This window comes from Salvelinus alpinus, chromosome 20 (genome assembly GCF_045679555.1).
Source record: "Salvelinus alpinus chromosome 20, SLU_Salpinus.1, whole genome shotgun sequence".
Taxonomy (NCBI): domain Eukaryota; kingdom Metazoa; phylum Chordata; class Actinopteri; order Salmoniformes; family Salmonidae; genus Salvelinus; species Salvelinus alpinus.
The window spans coordinates 41,636,146-41,651,798 of NC_092105.1; the positions used below are offsets into that span (position 1 = coordinate 41,636,146).

The window sequence follows — 15,653 nt, forward strand, 5'->3', positions numbered from 1 at the left end:
AGTGTATGCATGCATTCCTTGTCATTATCTGTTTTGATTTTAAGGGGCCTGCATTTTGATCATGTCTCAAAAAGTTACATTTCTGTCTCATTCTCCTATAGATAACGAATACGTGCATAAAACGAGACAAGGCAACATTATGCTTCACAATGCTGAAACAGGGGATTTCTTTGAATATATAAGCAACAACACATTTGTAAGATATTTTTCACGCAGAGAGCATTTTAAATCACCCGTAGTATCTTTCAAAGCGAATAATGTATTGACATTATAATAATGTCAATAATGCATTTTATATTTAAAATGTTTATGTCATAGGAACAAGTGTATGCCACAGACTATATTATTTCTGCTGATCGGAAATACATCTGCTTTGAGAGCAACTACTCCAAGGTAATATATTGAATGATTGTTTATAGTTTGATCATGGGGTGTCTTTTTGAATACACAACACTGATTTACTGTATCATGTGTTTACAGCAATGGAGACATTCATTCACAGCCTCTTACTCCATCTATGATTATGACAGTTCGTAAGTACATCTCTGTTTTCCCAGTGGAAGTGCCAGCCTCAACTACTCCTCTATCACTAAAGACCTGTTGTTTCCATCTCTTTCTCCCAGAACATTTCTCAAGTCTGTGAACATTCCACAAGTTGTGCAATACTTTGCCTGGGCACCAACAGGAAACAAACTGGTGAGTGATTAAAAACCAGTCTGATACACTATCTAGGGAAGTATGTCCCAAATGGCACCATATTCCCTATTTAGTGCACTACTGTTGACCAGGGCCCATAGGGAAGTAGTGTACTGTGTAGGGAATAGGGTACCATTTGGGATGCACACGGGTGTTCAAAGTCATGTGTATACACTATAAAATACAAATTCAAGTCTATCCATGGACAATATCTAACAAGATCAGATCAATAAATCAGATTATAACCTAAGTTTTATTTGAAAAAAAACAAAATTTGTTACCTGACTAAAAGTCCTCTGAGGCCCTTGGTAATTATAACAAGTGTATAATGAGAAAAGAGGCTGGAGTGTATTTAATGTCATTGCTATTGCATCGTTCATCTGCTCACTAGTATCCTGCTAGGTTTTTGCAAACTGCTGGCACCATAATTAGCTCTCTCTCCCATGGCGAGAATGGGCGTTGGCCCAGAGAGATGCAAAACACAGTGGGATTAGCTGCTGCACTAACCAAAAGAATCTGGAATAGGATGCCAGGGAATAAAACCACTGTAGAGGAAGTAGGCTGTCTCTAGTATGAACTAAAGTCAATGGAATGCTGACATTAACTTGACTGCTGATCTCTCTGCCAGGCTTACGTCTGGAATTACAACATTTATTTGAAACCCAACGCCACTGCTGAAGCCATACAAGTGACCCATAATGGAAAAGAGAATCAGATTCTTAACGGTGCCCCTGACTGGGTATATGAGGGTGGGTATTAAGTAACATTGACCCATTTCATTTTAGGGGGAAGGGATGAGGTGGGTTTCATCACACACAAGGCTTTTGGGTAACTTGATTTCTTCCTCTTTTTTTCAGAGGAGGTTTTCTCATCGAACGAGGCAATATGGTGGTCACCAACTGGAAAGTATCTGGCTTATGCTGAGTTTAATGACACAGAGGTCCACACGATCGAGTACTCTTTGTATGGAAATGGACAATACCCCAGTACAGTGGTTGTCCCATACCCCAAGGTGGGATGTTGTAATATGTGCCTTTTTTAATGCATGGTATGAATGTCATAAGAATGAGAGACATACCACTGATAGCACGTAATAGGTCAATATACCATGATTATACACACAGTATGTGAATTATATGTACTGTACCCTTAAAAAATGCTCATGATTTTTGAAGATATCGAGTTTTTGTTATGCATGTTATCTCCTATCAAGGCTGGCTCAACTAATCCTAAGGCAAAGCTGTTTGTAGTGGACACAATAAATCCATCAAGACGGACACAGGTGGTGGTGCCAGATTCCATTGGTGCAGGGTACAGTATAATTTCATACTTTAATATACATTTGTAGTGGTTTAAATAGTCAAGGATAGTCAATATCAATCACATGTAAAAAGGGTGATATAAACCTGTCACTTTGTGTTGTTTTTCTCCCAGTGATCACTATTTGAGTTCAGTCACTTGGGTGACGGATGAGCGCATCGCTGTTCAGTGGACCAAGAGGAAGCAGAACCATGTCCTTTTACAGATCTATGACTTTGACGGAAACAACTGGAATGAGAACCAGGTACTTGTCACCTCACCTCAGACTCTGTGGGTGAGCTCATTGGTAGACAACAGCACTCAGTGAACAGAGGATTGTGTGTTTTTCGACATTAACTCCAGGAATGTTACTGTGTGAAGCATTCTGTAACTGTATAGGCCTAATAGGAATAAATGTAATCAAATATTTGTATTTTTTTCTTTTAGAAATATGAACAAATTAGCAAGACGGGTTGGGTTGGCCAAGTAAGTTCACATACTGTATACTGAAAGAACCATGAGAACTAAATCTAGGTTCTGAAATATTTTGTTTTCTAATAATCAATTATTTCAACTTTCCAGTATGTTCCTCTCCAACCTATGTTTGCAGAGGATCATATCAGTTTCTACAAAGTGATGAGTGACACTTACGGTTATAAGCACCTTCACCATGTGAAAGATGTAAGTATTTTATTCCTCAAAGTCATTGTTTCATCAAAATCAAAAAGTGCTTACTTGCATGTAAATGTTAGCAATATCAGAATGCAGTACCTATGAAAGTGCATATCATTCCAAAGGGCAAGGCAACACCCATTACCTCAGGCAAGTGGGAGGTCATCTACATTTCAAAACTCACCAAAGACGCTATGTAAGTACAGATGCACAAGATGTATGTAAGAACTAGAAAAGTATCATTATAAACTATGTCATGTGTGTTGCTCCTTCAGAATGCTTCTTCACTATCGTTTCATTTTCACAGATACTATGTAAGTAATGAGTACCAAGGAAAGCCTGGACAGAGAAATCTATACAAGTAAGAAATACATTTAATTTAATTCGATAACAGAATAGAGTACATTTAGTATTTATCTATCACTATGACCATATTGTTTTTGATGTGTTTCTCATGATCCCCATAGATATTTCATTTAAAGTGCTTTCCCTAAATTCTTAATCATTCTGAATACAAAATAGACCATAAAAGTATGTTCAATTGCTACCGTAAATATTTTCGTTATTCAGACAGCAATGTTAACTCGTATGAACCTGTGTTTGTTTGTTTGTCAGGGTTATGATCGGAAGGAGCCCCTCGGCTCCCCAGTGCCTCACCTGTGGCCTGTATAAGGACAGGTGTCAGTACAACTCAGCCTACTTCAGCTACGATGCCTCCTACTACCGCATGGACTGCTATGGTCAGTTACCCCATTCCCCATTCACATCCTGAGCACTAACCCATTCGTGATCAATGCTTAAAAAAATAACTGGGGTGCGGAGTATCAATAAGTGATACAGGAAGTGTCCCAAATGACACCTTATTTTTATTTTATTTTCAATTTAACCTTTATTTAACTAGGCAAGTTGGTTAAGAACAAATTCTTATTTACAATGACAGCCTACCAAAAGTCAAAAGGCCTCCTGCGAGGATGGGGGCTGGGAAAAATAAAAATATAGGACAAAACACACATCACGACAAGAGAGACAACACAACACCACATAATTCCCTATGTAGTGCACTACTTTTGACCAGGGTCCATAGGGAATAAGGTACCATTTGGGATGAAGCCGCAGTCTCAGTTCTGACCTCTGACCTCTAGGTCAGCTTGTACCTGAGGTTACGTGGTGAACAATTAGCCTACGTGATGTCATACTGTATTGTGTGCGCTGATTGTTTCTTTACAGGACCTGGAACACCATTGTTCACACTCATGGACAATAGAGGCTCAGGTAAAGGTATGCAAAAAGTACCAGTACTTTGAAGATACTCTTTGTAACTCAGCAATATACAGGTTCATGAATCTTTACCGTAAACGGGGAACTTCTGATTCAATTGATGAAGTTGTTTTGTGTTAGAGCTCCTGGTTCTTCGTGACAACAAAGATCTTGAAGAAATGCTAAAAGAATTCCAAATGCCAACCATGCTGCGTGGGACCCTGAGGGTAGCAGGATTTGGTGAGTGATAGTTTTAGAGACTGGTGGATCCAATCAAATCATGCCATGCATAATCAAATGTGCAGATGTAGGATCTTAATTTATGCCAGTTTGCTACAGTACAACAGAAAAATAATCCTGTAGCAACAGGAAATTTGAAATGTTATGTGGGTTATAATTAATGGACATTTGTGTAAGGGTTGATACATCTTGTGTAAGGGAAAAAGTCTAAAATTTCAAAGTGTAAATTGCAAAACTTCAGATGCTTTTTTAAACCTCAAATACAATACACGTTTTAAATGTATTACATTGGAGGAATGTTCTCCTGCAACAGGGTGAACAAATTAAGATCCTACATCTATATTTCTAATGGCCTCATGTTTTACTACCTTTTGCCAATAGATCTATGGTATCAGATGATGTTACCCCCCAATTTCCAAAAGAACAAAAAGTACCCTCTTCTAATTGATGTGTAAGTATACAGGCTTAAGTATCTTTAAAGAGGATTTGCAGAGAATTAATTAGCCCAGCTGTGATTGTTAAATACTTATTTCCCTTACAGATATGGAGGCCCCTGTAGTCAGAAGGCAGATTATCGCTACAGACTAAACTGGGGTTCGTACCTCTCCAGTACAGAGGGGATCATAGTGGCCAGTTTCGATGGAAGGGGAAGCGGTTACCAAGGTGACAAAATAATGCACTCTATCTACCAACGTCTTGGAACATTTGAAGTGGAAGATCAAATAACGGCCACAAGGTAAAGTGCCATTGAAGTACAGAGACATCAGTGTGTAAAGTCTAACATCTGTTTAATAATATGTAAAAAAAAATATATATAATAATAATAATAATAAATACAAGACTTAATGTATTCATATCTGATAATGAATGTGAATTGGGAGTATCCTAAAGTATGCTATCTGTTGCTCTTGAAAATGGTCAATCAATCAATTGAATCTGCTCAACACTTTTAATGACATATAGCTAGAGCTATATAAAGATCTATATTTTTTTGTCACTAGAAAATTTATTGACATGGGCTTTATAGACAAAGAACGAATAGCCATATGGGGTTGGGTAAGTTGGAAATTCTTTTTGATTTTGACAATATTTCTTATAAATCTGTTGTTGTAAATACACAGTATTTGTTGAATTAAACTCTAATTGATGTGGTTTGAAATAATCTGTTTTTCAGTCATATGGTGGCTATGTCACGTCAATGGCTTTGGGTGCTGGAAGTGGAGTTTTCAAGTGTGGAATTGCAGTTGCCCCAGTAGCTAAGTGGGAATATTATGGTATGTATCAGTGCGTATAATCGTAGAAAGGGTCAAATAGGGAGAACACAGATTTAGTCATGCATAAACTTCAAAAGCCGGTGTTTCTTTCATCCTATATGAGTTCAGTCTCTATCTGGATATTCCTTTTCCAGACTCGGTGTATACTGAACGCTATATGAGTAAACCGGAGGAGAATGCTGACTCTTACAAGGTAAAGACCATAGAAATAGAATGAATAGAACGGCCATCCCCATTCAAGTCAGTGATGGCATAATGGGTGGACTGGCAGCCATTTTGAGTGTACCCATGCCTAGGTCAAAAATATACAGGTTAAGACAATGTCGTCACAAATCTGGGACCATCTTTGTTGCTAACTACCAGCGCCGTTACTAATTAGCATAGCAACCCATTGTTGCAAAGAGTTATGAGACATTAGGATCCCGTTGTCTTAACCTTTGTCATCTTCAACCTAGACGAATGCTAGGTTAAACACATACAGTTTAAGACAAGAGATTTCGAATATCCCATAACTCTTTGTGCCACTAGTCAACAAGGGACCAGCTTCCACATTCAGAATGACTGGGAGTGAATGGTAGCAGCACAGAAAGTTCACCATCAAAGTGAAAAATTAACACAATCGTAATGAATTTCAGCTAACTACTCAGCGAACACAAGCATAACTGCCTTACTGTCATTCTAGTAGTTTAGACATTTAAAAAATGATCTACAGCCACTTTATTACTAGATTTTCCAACCACTGGTCACATTTTCGATGCTAATCCTGTAGAATCCAGCGATGGCGCTGGTCTCATTAATTTGTTTATTTTCAAACGCTTCCGCCTGAAATTATTATGCTGTCTTAACCTTCCCATCTTCAACCTAGACCCATGCAGGAAGTGTAACCTTCAATTTGTGCTGTGATTTGTTGAGTCACAACAGTTAGCATCATTTGAATGAACATTGTGCTTTACCATGGCAATCCAGCATAGTCCCAGTTCGTATTAAATAGAACGTCGCGGCCCCGCCCGCCTCTGAGGAAAATAACCTGTGGTTACCTAGGTTACCACATTGGCTCACAGCAAAAACATACTCTTTTTCCAAGTGCAATTTTCTTGTCTGTTTGTTTTAGTCAAATTACAAAACTACATTTAAGAAAAGTAAAACATGTCTAAAGATGACTTTTCAACATTGCCCTACTCCCTTCTACATTGCCCTAACTATTCTCACTAGTTATATAAACGTAATATTGTAGGGCTTCCCTCATGCCCCTTTTCATGAGGATGCTAGCAGCCACGTGAGTGAGTGCTAGCTAGCTACCGACCAGAACATTAAGCTAGCCAAGACCAACAACACAAACAAATGGACTATACAGCTACAAGTAGTGAGTGAAGTTACAAACAAACTATACTAAACAAGTTAAAAGTCTCACCTGTGATTAAATGTTTTCCACACATAGCTATGTGTAGCCACCTGGTCCCCACTCTCCCATGCCGAATAGCCTGAAGCCACAGTGCTCTTCTTGCAGTCTCTATTTCCCTACGTGGGAGCATTGCGAACCGTAGGTCAGGATTTTTTTACACTGGGGGTCAATGGGAAAGAATGTTTGTTTCCCCCAACTTGTGGGCTTCGTCGAGGGGAATTCCTTATTTACTATGTGAATATCGACTCGGAGTATCAGTTGATAGAACATTCCAAATTACCATGGAAATTATTAGCTCACAATACCAGGCAGCCATTGCAAGTGTACCCATGAGTTTACCAGTCAAATTGCCAGGTTAGAGCTTCCAAGCCCGTTCTATTCATTCTATATCTATGGTAAAGACATCAGACACATCAAAAAGCATGGTCCCTCTTTATTTGGATAGTCGTCACATAATCTGTTGTACTGTATGTCAACCGTAACTGTGTCCACATACAAACAACTTTCTATTCCAACAGAATTCCACAGTAACAAGTAGAGCAAAGAATTTCAAATCAGTGAACTATCTCCTGGTTCATGGGACAGCTGATGGTATGTGTTTCTGTTTCAGTGAAATACTGTATTTTACATTCTAAACAACCACACACTCATACACAATGTTCTATTCCTAATGTGTAATGTATAGGATACAGTATTCCGTATAGCCATTAAGAGGCTCCTGATCTTGTGCAAAATAATTTATCGTATTTTCACAGATGCATATGCTTCCTTGTTCAATCAGGTATTACAAACAGTTTGTTTTTCCTGTAGACAATGTTCACTTCCAGCAATCTGCACAGATCTCCAAAGCCCTGGTTGTCCAGCAAGTTGACTTTGAGGCGATGGTAAATGTTGGTTTTGGGGAGGACTACCTGAGAGGGGTGGTGGGGATGACGTGTTGCACTTGGAGTCTGACAGTATGCCTATTTTTGATAAAGCCCTTGTTTGATAGTCCCAGGGGTAAGTACAGTACGTGCAAGAATATTTTGGAGAGTTAGTACTGTGTGTTACAACTTTAATTACACAAATTTTACAGTCTATAAGACATTTTAGATGTCCTTCACTAGCTTATCGGTATATATAATATAATTATATGATATATGACCTGTCTATAATCTATATCTAGCCTCTGCTACAGACTTTCACCTGTGAGTGAGGCCTGGAGTCTAACCTATGTCCAACACCTTATCTAGAATAATAGTAATTGTGTGTTTTTGGATTCTTTTCAGTGGTACACTGACAGGGATCACGGACTTGGAGGACCTGCCTACCATCACCTCTACACCCACATGAGTCAATTCTTACAGAAATGTCTTGTCAAACCCAAGTCGATCTAATAACCCCTGACTAAGTTCGATGCCTTTTCATTGTATCAGTACGGCAGCATTTATATAGTATATTGCTACAATAAAAATGTTGACCGCTTTTCTTTATTGATGATATTCTGGACAGAGGATTCCATGCTATTGAAGTCTGTATTTTTAAAAATAAGTTATATACTGTAATTAATATGTTGTTGCTTGTAATGACTATTTGTGTTTGATATGAAATGATTGTGCTGATCATAGACAAAAATGTGACCATTGAATTCACCACTATGTACTCAAAGCCATTGCATGTTGGTATAATGGTATTTCATATCAATGACTTCAGTAATATTGGTTAAAATTGTTACTGCACTGAATTTGTTGTGTAATGTTCAAATCTTGTTTGTATTTTACATTGTATGTCAGATGTAATTGCATGTGGAATTTAAATATGGTTATAGCCATTTTCTCGTTTGAAAATGTTGACAAAGACTGTTAATTGTCCTTACATGTGTTCAAAAGGAACACATCTTAGCGAGAGATATATTGACAAACATATATTGACAGACATTTTGGAATTCATTATCTTTCTAGCATGTTTGATACACTTCTGTATCCTGTTTATTCGGTAGAAAAAAGGGAAATTATGTATATGTATGCTTATTAGAAATTTGTGAAAAGATCTGATGGTATATGATTGTTCACTCTGGACATCTTATTGATACAGACTGTGTGTTTTGCATATTATCATAAGAGTATTGAACAAATAAAAAACTGAATATAAAACTGAAGAACATTGTATTTGTGCCTTAATCACCTAAGAAGCAGATAATTCACTAAATTCTACTTAGGGATAATATGCTGGAAAAACATGTTTTACAGTTTAACTCCATATTCAGAAATATTCAGAAATATTCCATAAACACTGAACCTGCAGTGCAAACCAGGTTATCTGAACACAGGTGGCGGATGGTTATATAAGTATTTGGATTTGTTGGACAGGATGAAATCATGTTTGATTTCGACACCTAAGTGACAGCTTTTAACTCTGGACATTTCCACATCTCCTTTTGAACAAAGATGGACTGCAAATCTATCCAGTGCATTGAGTCGAGTTCTGACTAATGGATTGAGAGTAACAAACGGGCTAGTGCGTCTGTGAGGAAGGTGCCACCTGAGTAAACAGTCATTCATCTCAACTATATAAAGGCTGGTCAGACCTAGAAGGGATCATGAAGCAACTCCAGGGAACCAGAGAGAGAGAAGCCAGAAGACATCGACCAACATTTCTCACACACTCAACAGAGGGAATACAGGTGAGCAGCACCAAACCCCCTAATACTCCTTTTCAACCGCTGAAATATTTCTCATCGGGAATTTTCTCTGAATTATATTATCTTCTATCATGATGCTGTTTGGCTGAAATTGCTGACATTTGAAACAGCTCGTCCTCTTTTCTCTGCTAATATCTAGGAGGTCAAAAGATGAAAAGTACCCACTCCTTCGCTGGACTTCTGCTCTTGATCATTGTTCAGAGCAGCTGGCAGATCCCACAGGAGGACACAGAGGACAACGCTAGGTAAGAGCCTCGAACTCGGAGCAACTTCTGAACTCTGCACCATTCAGGTTGAGGCTTTCTCTCTCTCTCTGTGAATCATCATCCTATAACTGCTGACTTGTCTGTTTTTTCAGCCTGTTGACAGAGGACTCTATGTTCGGTGAGCCAAGGGAGCTTTCAAACATGAAGAGACATTCAGAGGGAACATTCTCTAACGACTACAGTAAATATCTTGAGTCGAGACGAGCACAAGACTTTGTCCAGTGGCTAATGAACTCCAAGAGAAGTGGGTGAGTGTCTTTTTCTTCTTCCCCTGCTGCCTGTCGGTCTTCCTCATTCCATTTCACAATGCAGTGGATCATCTTCCAATATGAGACAACTTTAGCTGAAACTGTATGAATGCAGTAGTTATAATAAGAGATATGGCTAGTGAAATGTCAAATGTTTTTGCTGCGCTGTAACCAAAGATAAGCTTCTGCTACACTTCATGACATACTGCAGATATTTACTGCATGTTGGTGATTATCTTGGTTTTATATGGTTTTAAGTTACAGCTCAGTAAAACCTTACTACATCAGCTTAACAATGCACAGTGAATCAATTTGCTTATATTATCAATTATATATTATCAATTATAAATAGTTATTATCAACACTATAAAATCTCTCCATGTGTTTTCAGTGGTCCCATCAAACGGCATGCAGAGGGTACCTACACCAGCGACGTGAGCTCCTACCTGCAGGACCAGGCAGCCAAGGAGTTTGTGTCCTGGCTGAAGAATGGCCGAGGCAGACGAGAGTAGGGCTCCTCTGCTCAGCCACAGAGTCCCAGTGTCTTATGTCCCTGCAGTCAAGAGAGAATGCAACTCATCCAGAATGACCCCCGTGTTCCATTTCATGTTTTATAACCTGTATCGTCCTCTGGTCATGCTAATAAATCCCCTGACAAGAAATTCTGTTGTCTGTCAATTGCTAATGTTTTGGTTGTTATTAACAGAAAATGGTGACAATGTATTATCTAAATGCTTCACTCTGTACTTAAACATCAGCGGCAAGATGTTCGAAGTGATACAAAAGGAGAGGAATAAGATATTATGGTTAACGAGTAGCCTGAGAGTGAGATTTTCTTTCACTCTCCTAAAAATAACAGGTGCAAAATGTTGGTAAAACTGGCCCAAAATCTGTCACCTGTACCTTGCTAATTTTTGGTAGAAACATTTTAAAGGTCCAATGCAGCCATTTCTAGCTCAATATCAAGTCATTTCTGGCTAACAATTAAGTACCTTACTGTGAGTGTTTTCATTTAAAATTGGCAAAAATAAACAAAAATTGCTTTTTTAGCAAAGAGCAATTTATCAAGCAAGAATCTTGATAGGATTGTCTGGTAGTGGTCTGAGTGAGGAGGGGAAACTGTAAACTAGCTGTTATTGGCAGAGAGGTTTGGAACTCTTTCTTATTGGTATATTAACTAATTTACCACCTGGTGATGTCACCAGGCAGGCCAAAACTCAGGCTGAAATGTCAGGCGGTCTTTTCAAACAACTTCTAACACAAAAAGGGGAGGCAGGTAGCCTAGTGGTTAGAGCGCTGGGCCAGTAACCGAAAGGTTGCTGGATCGAATTCCCGAGCTGACAAGGTAAAAATCTGTCATTCTACCCCTGAACAAGGCAGTTAACCCGGTAGGCCATCATTGTAAATAAGAATTTGTTCTTAACTGACTTAGTTAAATAAAGTTGAAATTTAAAATGGGCATTAGCACAATTTCACAATATTATTCCAACATCATAGTGTGGATATATACACTGAGTGTACAAAACATTAAGAATACCTGCTCTTTGCATGATATAGACTGACCAGGTGAATCCAGTTGAAAGCTATGATCCCTTATTGATGTCACTTGTTAAATCCACTTCAATCAGTGTAGATGAAGGGGAGGAGGCAGGTTAAAGAAGGATTTTTAAGCCTTGAGACAATTGAGACATGGATTGTGTATGTGTGTCATTCAGAGAGTGAATAGGCAAGACAAAATATTTAGGTGCCATTGAACGGGGTATGGTAGTAGGTGACAGGCGCACCGGTTTGTGTCAAGAAATGCAATGCTGCTGGGTTTTTCACACTCAACATTTTCCTGTGTTTATCATTAATGGTCCACCACACAAAGGACATCCAGCCAACTTGACACATCTTTGGGAAGCATTGGAGTCAACATTGGCCAGCATCCCTGTTGATCGCTTTCGACACCTTGTAGAGTCCATGCCCCAACACATTTTTTGGACTGCATAGGGCCTTTGATAAATCGTTAATCTTGCCATAATTTTTTAAAATAAAAATATAAAAATATAAACATTAACAAGAGAGATGCATTATAAAATGAACCCATAAACAAAAATTAAGTGAAAATATAATCCTTACTTTTATAATACATTTAATTGTATTATATATTAGTAACACTTCAAGGACATCATGTTCAAGTAGAGACCCTGTATTCACGGAGGTGGAACCCAAATCAATCAGCCTTGAGGACAGCCGTATCACCAAGAGGAAAACACACCCAGGGATTTCAATCAGGTAATGGAACGACGTGCTGTCACATCTGCTAATTTAGCGTCATAACACATTTTACCGATGTAGCACCGGCAGCAAGGACACTTGAGGAAACCAATAGACAATACTATCTCAATGACAGCCTGGCAGAGATCAGTGGTCAATCAGGCGTCACTTCCTGGGTCTTCCTGGCACGGAAACAAACTAGTCACATGAGCCAGATATATGTCATGCTTTGGGATGCTATACCTTTCTAAGCTGTCAGCTAGTGCATCAAAAAGCATCTGTTGATTTTTTTTAAAAGCCTGCCCGCTCAATTCTATTTATATTCCAAATCTCTAAGGGTTATACTTGGCATTTGTCGTAATCAAAATTTGGGGGTTCTTTTGTTGTTGAATTAAGAAAAGCTAAGTAGATTCTGTAGATGAGGATGACGTTGTGTTCTGTATAGTATGTTCAAGTGAAGTCATATTGTATTACCTCCAGGCAAATTTAGTTCCTGCACTGAATGACTTCAGCATGTGTACTTCATTATCCAACCTCGTTATCCAACCTCATGCTCACATGGCAGATGTGGCTGTGAGTGTAGCGGAAGACTCAGTTGAGCGGATTGCTGTCAAACACTCTCACCTACAGTGTAAGTGACCTGACCTAGTGTATACGGTTGACTGGTCAACTCAAAGTAGACCCTCACTGCCGTTTTTCACTGGAATCTCGGAAGTCAAAGATTACAAAGTGAATCTAGAAACTCTCTCAAAATGAGAATGAAGGTTATTTTGGGGGGCATTTGTTGAAGTGTCAAGCCCATATACATTTACATTTAAGTCATTTAGCAGACGCTCTTATCCAGAGCGACTTACAAATTGGAAAGTTCATACATATTCATCCTGGTCCCCCCGTGGGGAATGAACCCACAACCCTGGCGTTGCAAGCGCCATGCTCTACCAACTGAGCCACACGGGACCATATCAGACACTCCAAACAGCATGCAATGATATTGATGGGGAAAAGAAACATGTTCAAATAAATGTATTACATTTGAGGTTTATAGTTTCATAGTAAATGTACATATACAAGATGCATCATAAACAGTAATACATCAGCTCTAAAGACCAATAACAACTTAGAAGCAGAAACAACACAATGTTTTCCAGTGCCATGTTTCTTTACAATGATTTATGTCACAAACAAAACTGATTGAGTGACTATTTAAACAAATGAATTCCGAGCTAAGTAAAATTAGTAACGAGTAGTACTAGAAATGTTCAACAAGAGATTTTAAAATATTTTGCAGATACTGATACTTTAAAAGTAAGCAACAGGTATGTATTATAGATAAATAGGCATAGCTAATTATATGTGAACAAATACATTTTTGTTATTGTAAAAAGGAAATAGTTTCAAAAATGTTATAACAATAAATATACTATACATTTTCCCCTTCTAGAAAAAGTGCTATTGCAATTGTTTCTATAGCCATGTATGTCGCCCTTTAGTAGACACCTTCAAGTATTAGTTGAGCTTCATATTTAGTTATTGAATGGACAATCATTCCTGGGCACACACGATGGCCCATGACAAACAACAAACATAAAATGAAACACAAGCATGTACTTTGCAGCTTGAAAAATATTGATATACTGCAATAACTGCAACTATTTCAACTTTGGCAGTATGACTATGAAAACAAATATTTTGATTTAAACTAAAGCCAGGATTTTATTTTCTTCTTTAACATTGTTTCAATACTATCTATTGATATGCATAACAGTATTCTACAACTTAAGTCAGGCTTTTTACTATTCAAACGCTCAATGCAATGCTTGCTCTTTGTACAAGAACATGTTGCCAACCATAAATAATATAAAAAAGCTATTTTCAACTAATCTCCTAACTGGTAGTACATTTACATTTTACATTTACATTTAAGTCATTTAGCAGACGCTCTTATCCAGAGCGACTTACAAATTGGTGCATTCACCTTATGATATCCAGTGGAACAACCACTTTACAATAGTGCATCTAACTCTTTTAAGGGGAGGGGGGGGGTTAGAAGGATTACTTTATCCTATCCTAGGTATTCCTTAAAGAGGTGGGGTTTCAGGTGTCTCCGGAAGGTGGTGATTGACTCCGCTGACCTGGCGTCGTGAGGGAGTTTGTTCCACCATTGGGGTGCCAGAGCAGCGAACAGTTTTGACTGGGCTGAGCGGGAACTGTACTTCCTCAGAGGTAGGGAGGCGAGCAGGCCAGAGGTGGATGAACGCAGTGCCCTTGTTTGGGTGTAGGGCCTGATCAGAGCCTGAAGGTACGGAGGTGCCGTTCCCCTCACAGCTCCGTAGGCAAGCACCATGGTCTTGTAGCGGATGCGAGCTTCAACTGGAAGCCAGTGGAGAGAGCGGAGGAGCGGGGTGACGTGAGAGAACTTGGGAAAGTTGAACACCAGACGGGCTGCGGCGTTCTGGATGAGTTGTAGGGGTTTAATGGCACAGGCAGGGAGCCCAGCCAACAGCGAGTTGCAGTAATCCAGACGGGAGATGACAAGTGCCTGGATTAGGACCTGCGCCGCTTCCTGCGTGAGGCAGGGTCGTACTCTGCGAATGTTGTAGAGCATGAACCTACAGGAACGGGTCACCGCCTTGATGTTAGTTGAGAACGACAGGGTGTTGTCCAGGATCACGCCAAGGTTCTTAGCACTCTGGGAGGAGGACACAATGGAGTTGTCAACCGTGATGGCGAGATCATGGAACGGGCAGTCCTTCCCCGGGAGGAAGAGCAGCTCCGTCTTGCCGAGGTTCAGCTTGAGGTGGTGATCCGTCATCCACACTGATATGTCTGCCAGACATGCAGAGATGCGATTCACCACCTGGTTATCAGAGGGGGGAAAGGAGAAGATTAATTGTGTGTCGTCTGCATAGCAATGATAGGAGAGACCATGTGAGGATATGACAGAGCCAAGTGACTTGGTGTATAGCGAGAATAGGAGAGGGCCTAGAACAGAGCCCTGGGGGACACCAGTGGTGAGAGCACGTGGTGCGGAGACAGATTCTCGCCACGCCACCTGGTAGGAGCGACCTGTCAGGTAGGACGCAATCCAAGCGTGGGCCGCGCCGGAGATGCCCAGCTCGGAGAGGGTGGAGAGGAGGATCTGATGGTTCACAGTATCAAAGGCAGCCGATAGGTCTAGAAGGATGAGAGCAGAGGAGAGAGAGTTAGCTTTAGCAGTGCGAAGCGCCTCCGTGACACAGAGAAGAGCAGTCTCAGTTGAATGACTAGTCTTGAAACCTGACTGATTTGGATCAAGAAGGTCATTCTGAGAGAGATAGCAGGAGAGCTGGCCAAGGACGGCACGTTCAAGAGTTTTGGAGA

The 15,653-nt window shown here is 39.6% G+C and overlaps 2 protein-coding genes across 3 annotated transcripts in view; both read left to right on the plus strand.

The window, feature by feature from the left end:
• The window catches only part of fap (fibroblast activation protein, alpha), a 10,718-nt gene extending 1,741 nt beyond the window's left edge, over positions 1-8,977 (plus strand). Inside the window, exons 5-27 of one of the 2 annotated variants that reach the window (XM_071355837.1) lie at positions 102-196; positions 319-393; positions 481-533; positions 624-696; positions 1,325-1,445; positions 1,554-1,708; positions 1,910-2,007; positions 2,131-2,260; positions 2,443-2,481; positions 2,578-2,676; positions 2,793-2,863; positions 2,975-3,028; positions 3,283-3,407; positions 3,895-3,945; positions 4,066-4,164; positions 4,546-4,615; positions 4,706-4,900; positions 5,166-5,220; positions 5,339-5,438; positions 5,573-5,631; positions 7,359-7,431; positions 7,651-7,724; positions 8,109-8,977. In XM_071355837.1, coding sequence (XP_071211938.1) covers positions 102-196; positions 319-393; positions 481-533; positions 624-696; positions 1,325-1,445; positions 1,554-1,708; positions 1,910-2,007; positions 2,131-2,260; positions 2,443-2,481; positions 2,578-2,676; positions 2,793-2,863; positions 2,975-3,028; positions 3,283-3,407; positions 3,895-3,945; positions 4,066-4,164; positions 4,546-4,615; positions 4,706-4,900; positions 5,166-5,220; positions 5,339-5,438; positions 5,573-5,631; positions 7,359-7,431; positions 7,651-7,724; positions 8,109-8,216 — 2,072 coding nt within the window. In that variant the 3' untranslated portion in view covers positions 8,217-8,977. The remainder of the gene's footprint in view (positions 1-101; positions 197-318; positions 394-480; positions 534-623; positions 697-1,324; positions 1,446-1,553; positions 1,709-1,909; positions 2,008-2,130; positions 2,261-2,442; positions 2,482-2,577; positions 2,677-2,792; positions 2,864-2,974; positions 3,029-3,282; positions 3,408-3,894; positions 3,946-4,065; positions 4,165-4,545; positions 4,616-4,705; positions 4,901-5,165; positions 5,221-5,338; positions 5,439-5,572; positions 5,632-7,358; positions 7,432-7,650; positions 7,725-8,108) is intronic. The other variant, XM_071355838.1, reaches the window with a different exon arrangement.
• Positions 8,978-9,428: 451 nt separating this feature from the next.
• LOC139546909 (glucagon-1-like) lies at positions 9,429-10,696 on the plus strand. Its single transcript, XM_071355840.1, has 4 exons — positions 9,429-9,502; positions 9,660-9,765; positions 9,879-10,034; positions 10,426-10,696. The coding sequence occupies exons 2-4, from the start codon at positions 9,671-9,673 to the stop codon at positions 10,544-10,546; spliced, it is 372 nt and encodes a 123-aa protein (XP_071211941.1). The 5' UTR covers positions 9,429-9,502; positions 9,660-9,670; the 3' UTR covers positions 10,547-10,696.
• Positions 10,697-15,653: the final 4,957 nt, after the last annotated feature.

Bases quoted from the DNA above. Each gene is read 5' to 3' on its own strand.
- LOC139546909 (XM_071355840.1), top strand. From the start codon at position 9,671: ATGAAAAGTACCCACTCCTTCGCTGGACTTCTGCTCTTGATCATTGTT. The intron at 9,766-9,878 runs GTAAGAGCCTCG...CTGTTTTTTCAG, and splicing joins GACACAGAGGACAACGCTAG to CCTGTTGACAGAGGACTCTA. The intron at 10,035-10,425 runs GTGAGTGTCTTT...ATGTGTTTTCAG, and splicing joins ATGAACTCCAAGAGAAGTGG to TGGTCCCATCAAACGGCATG.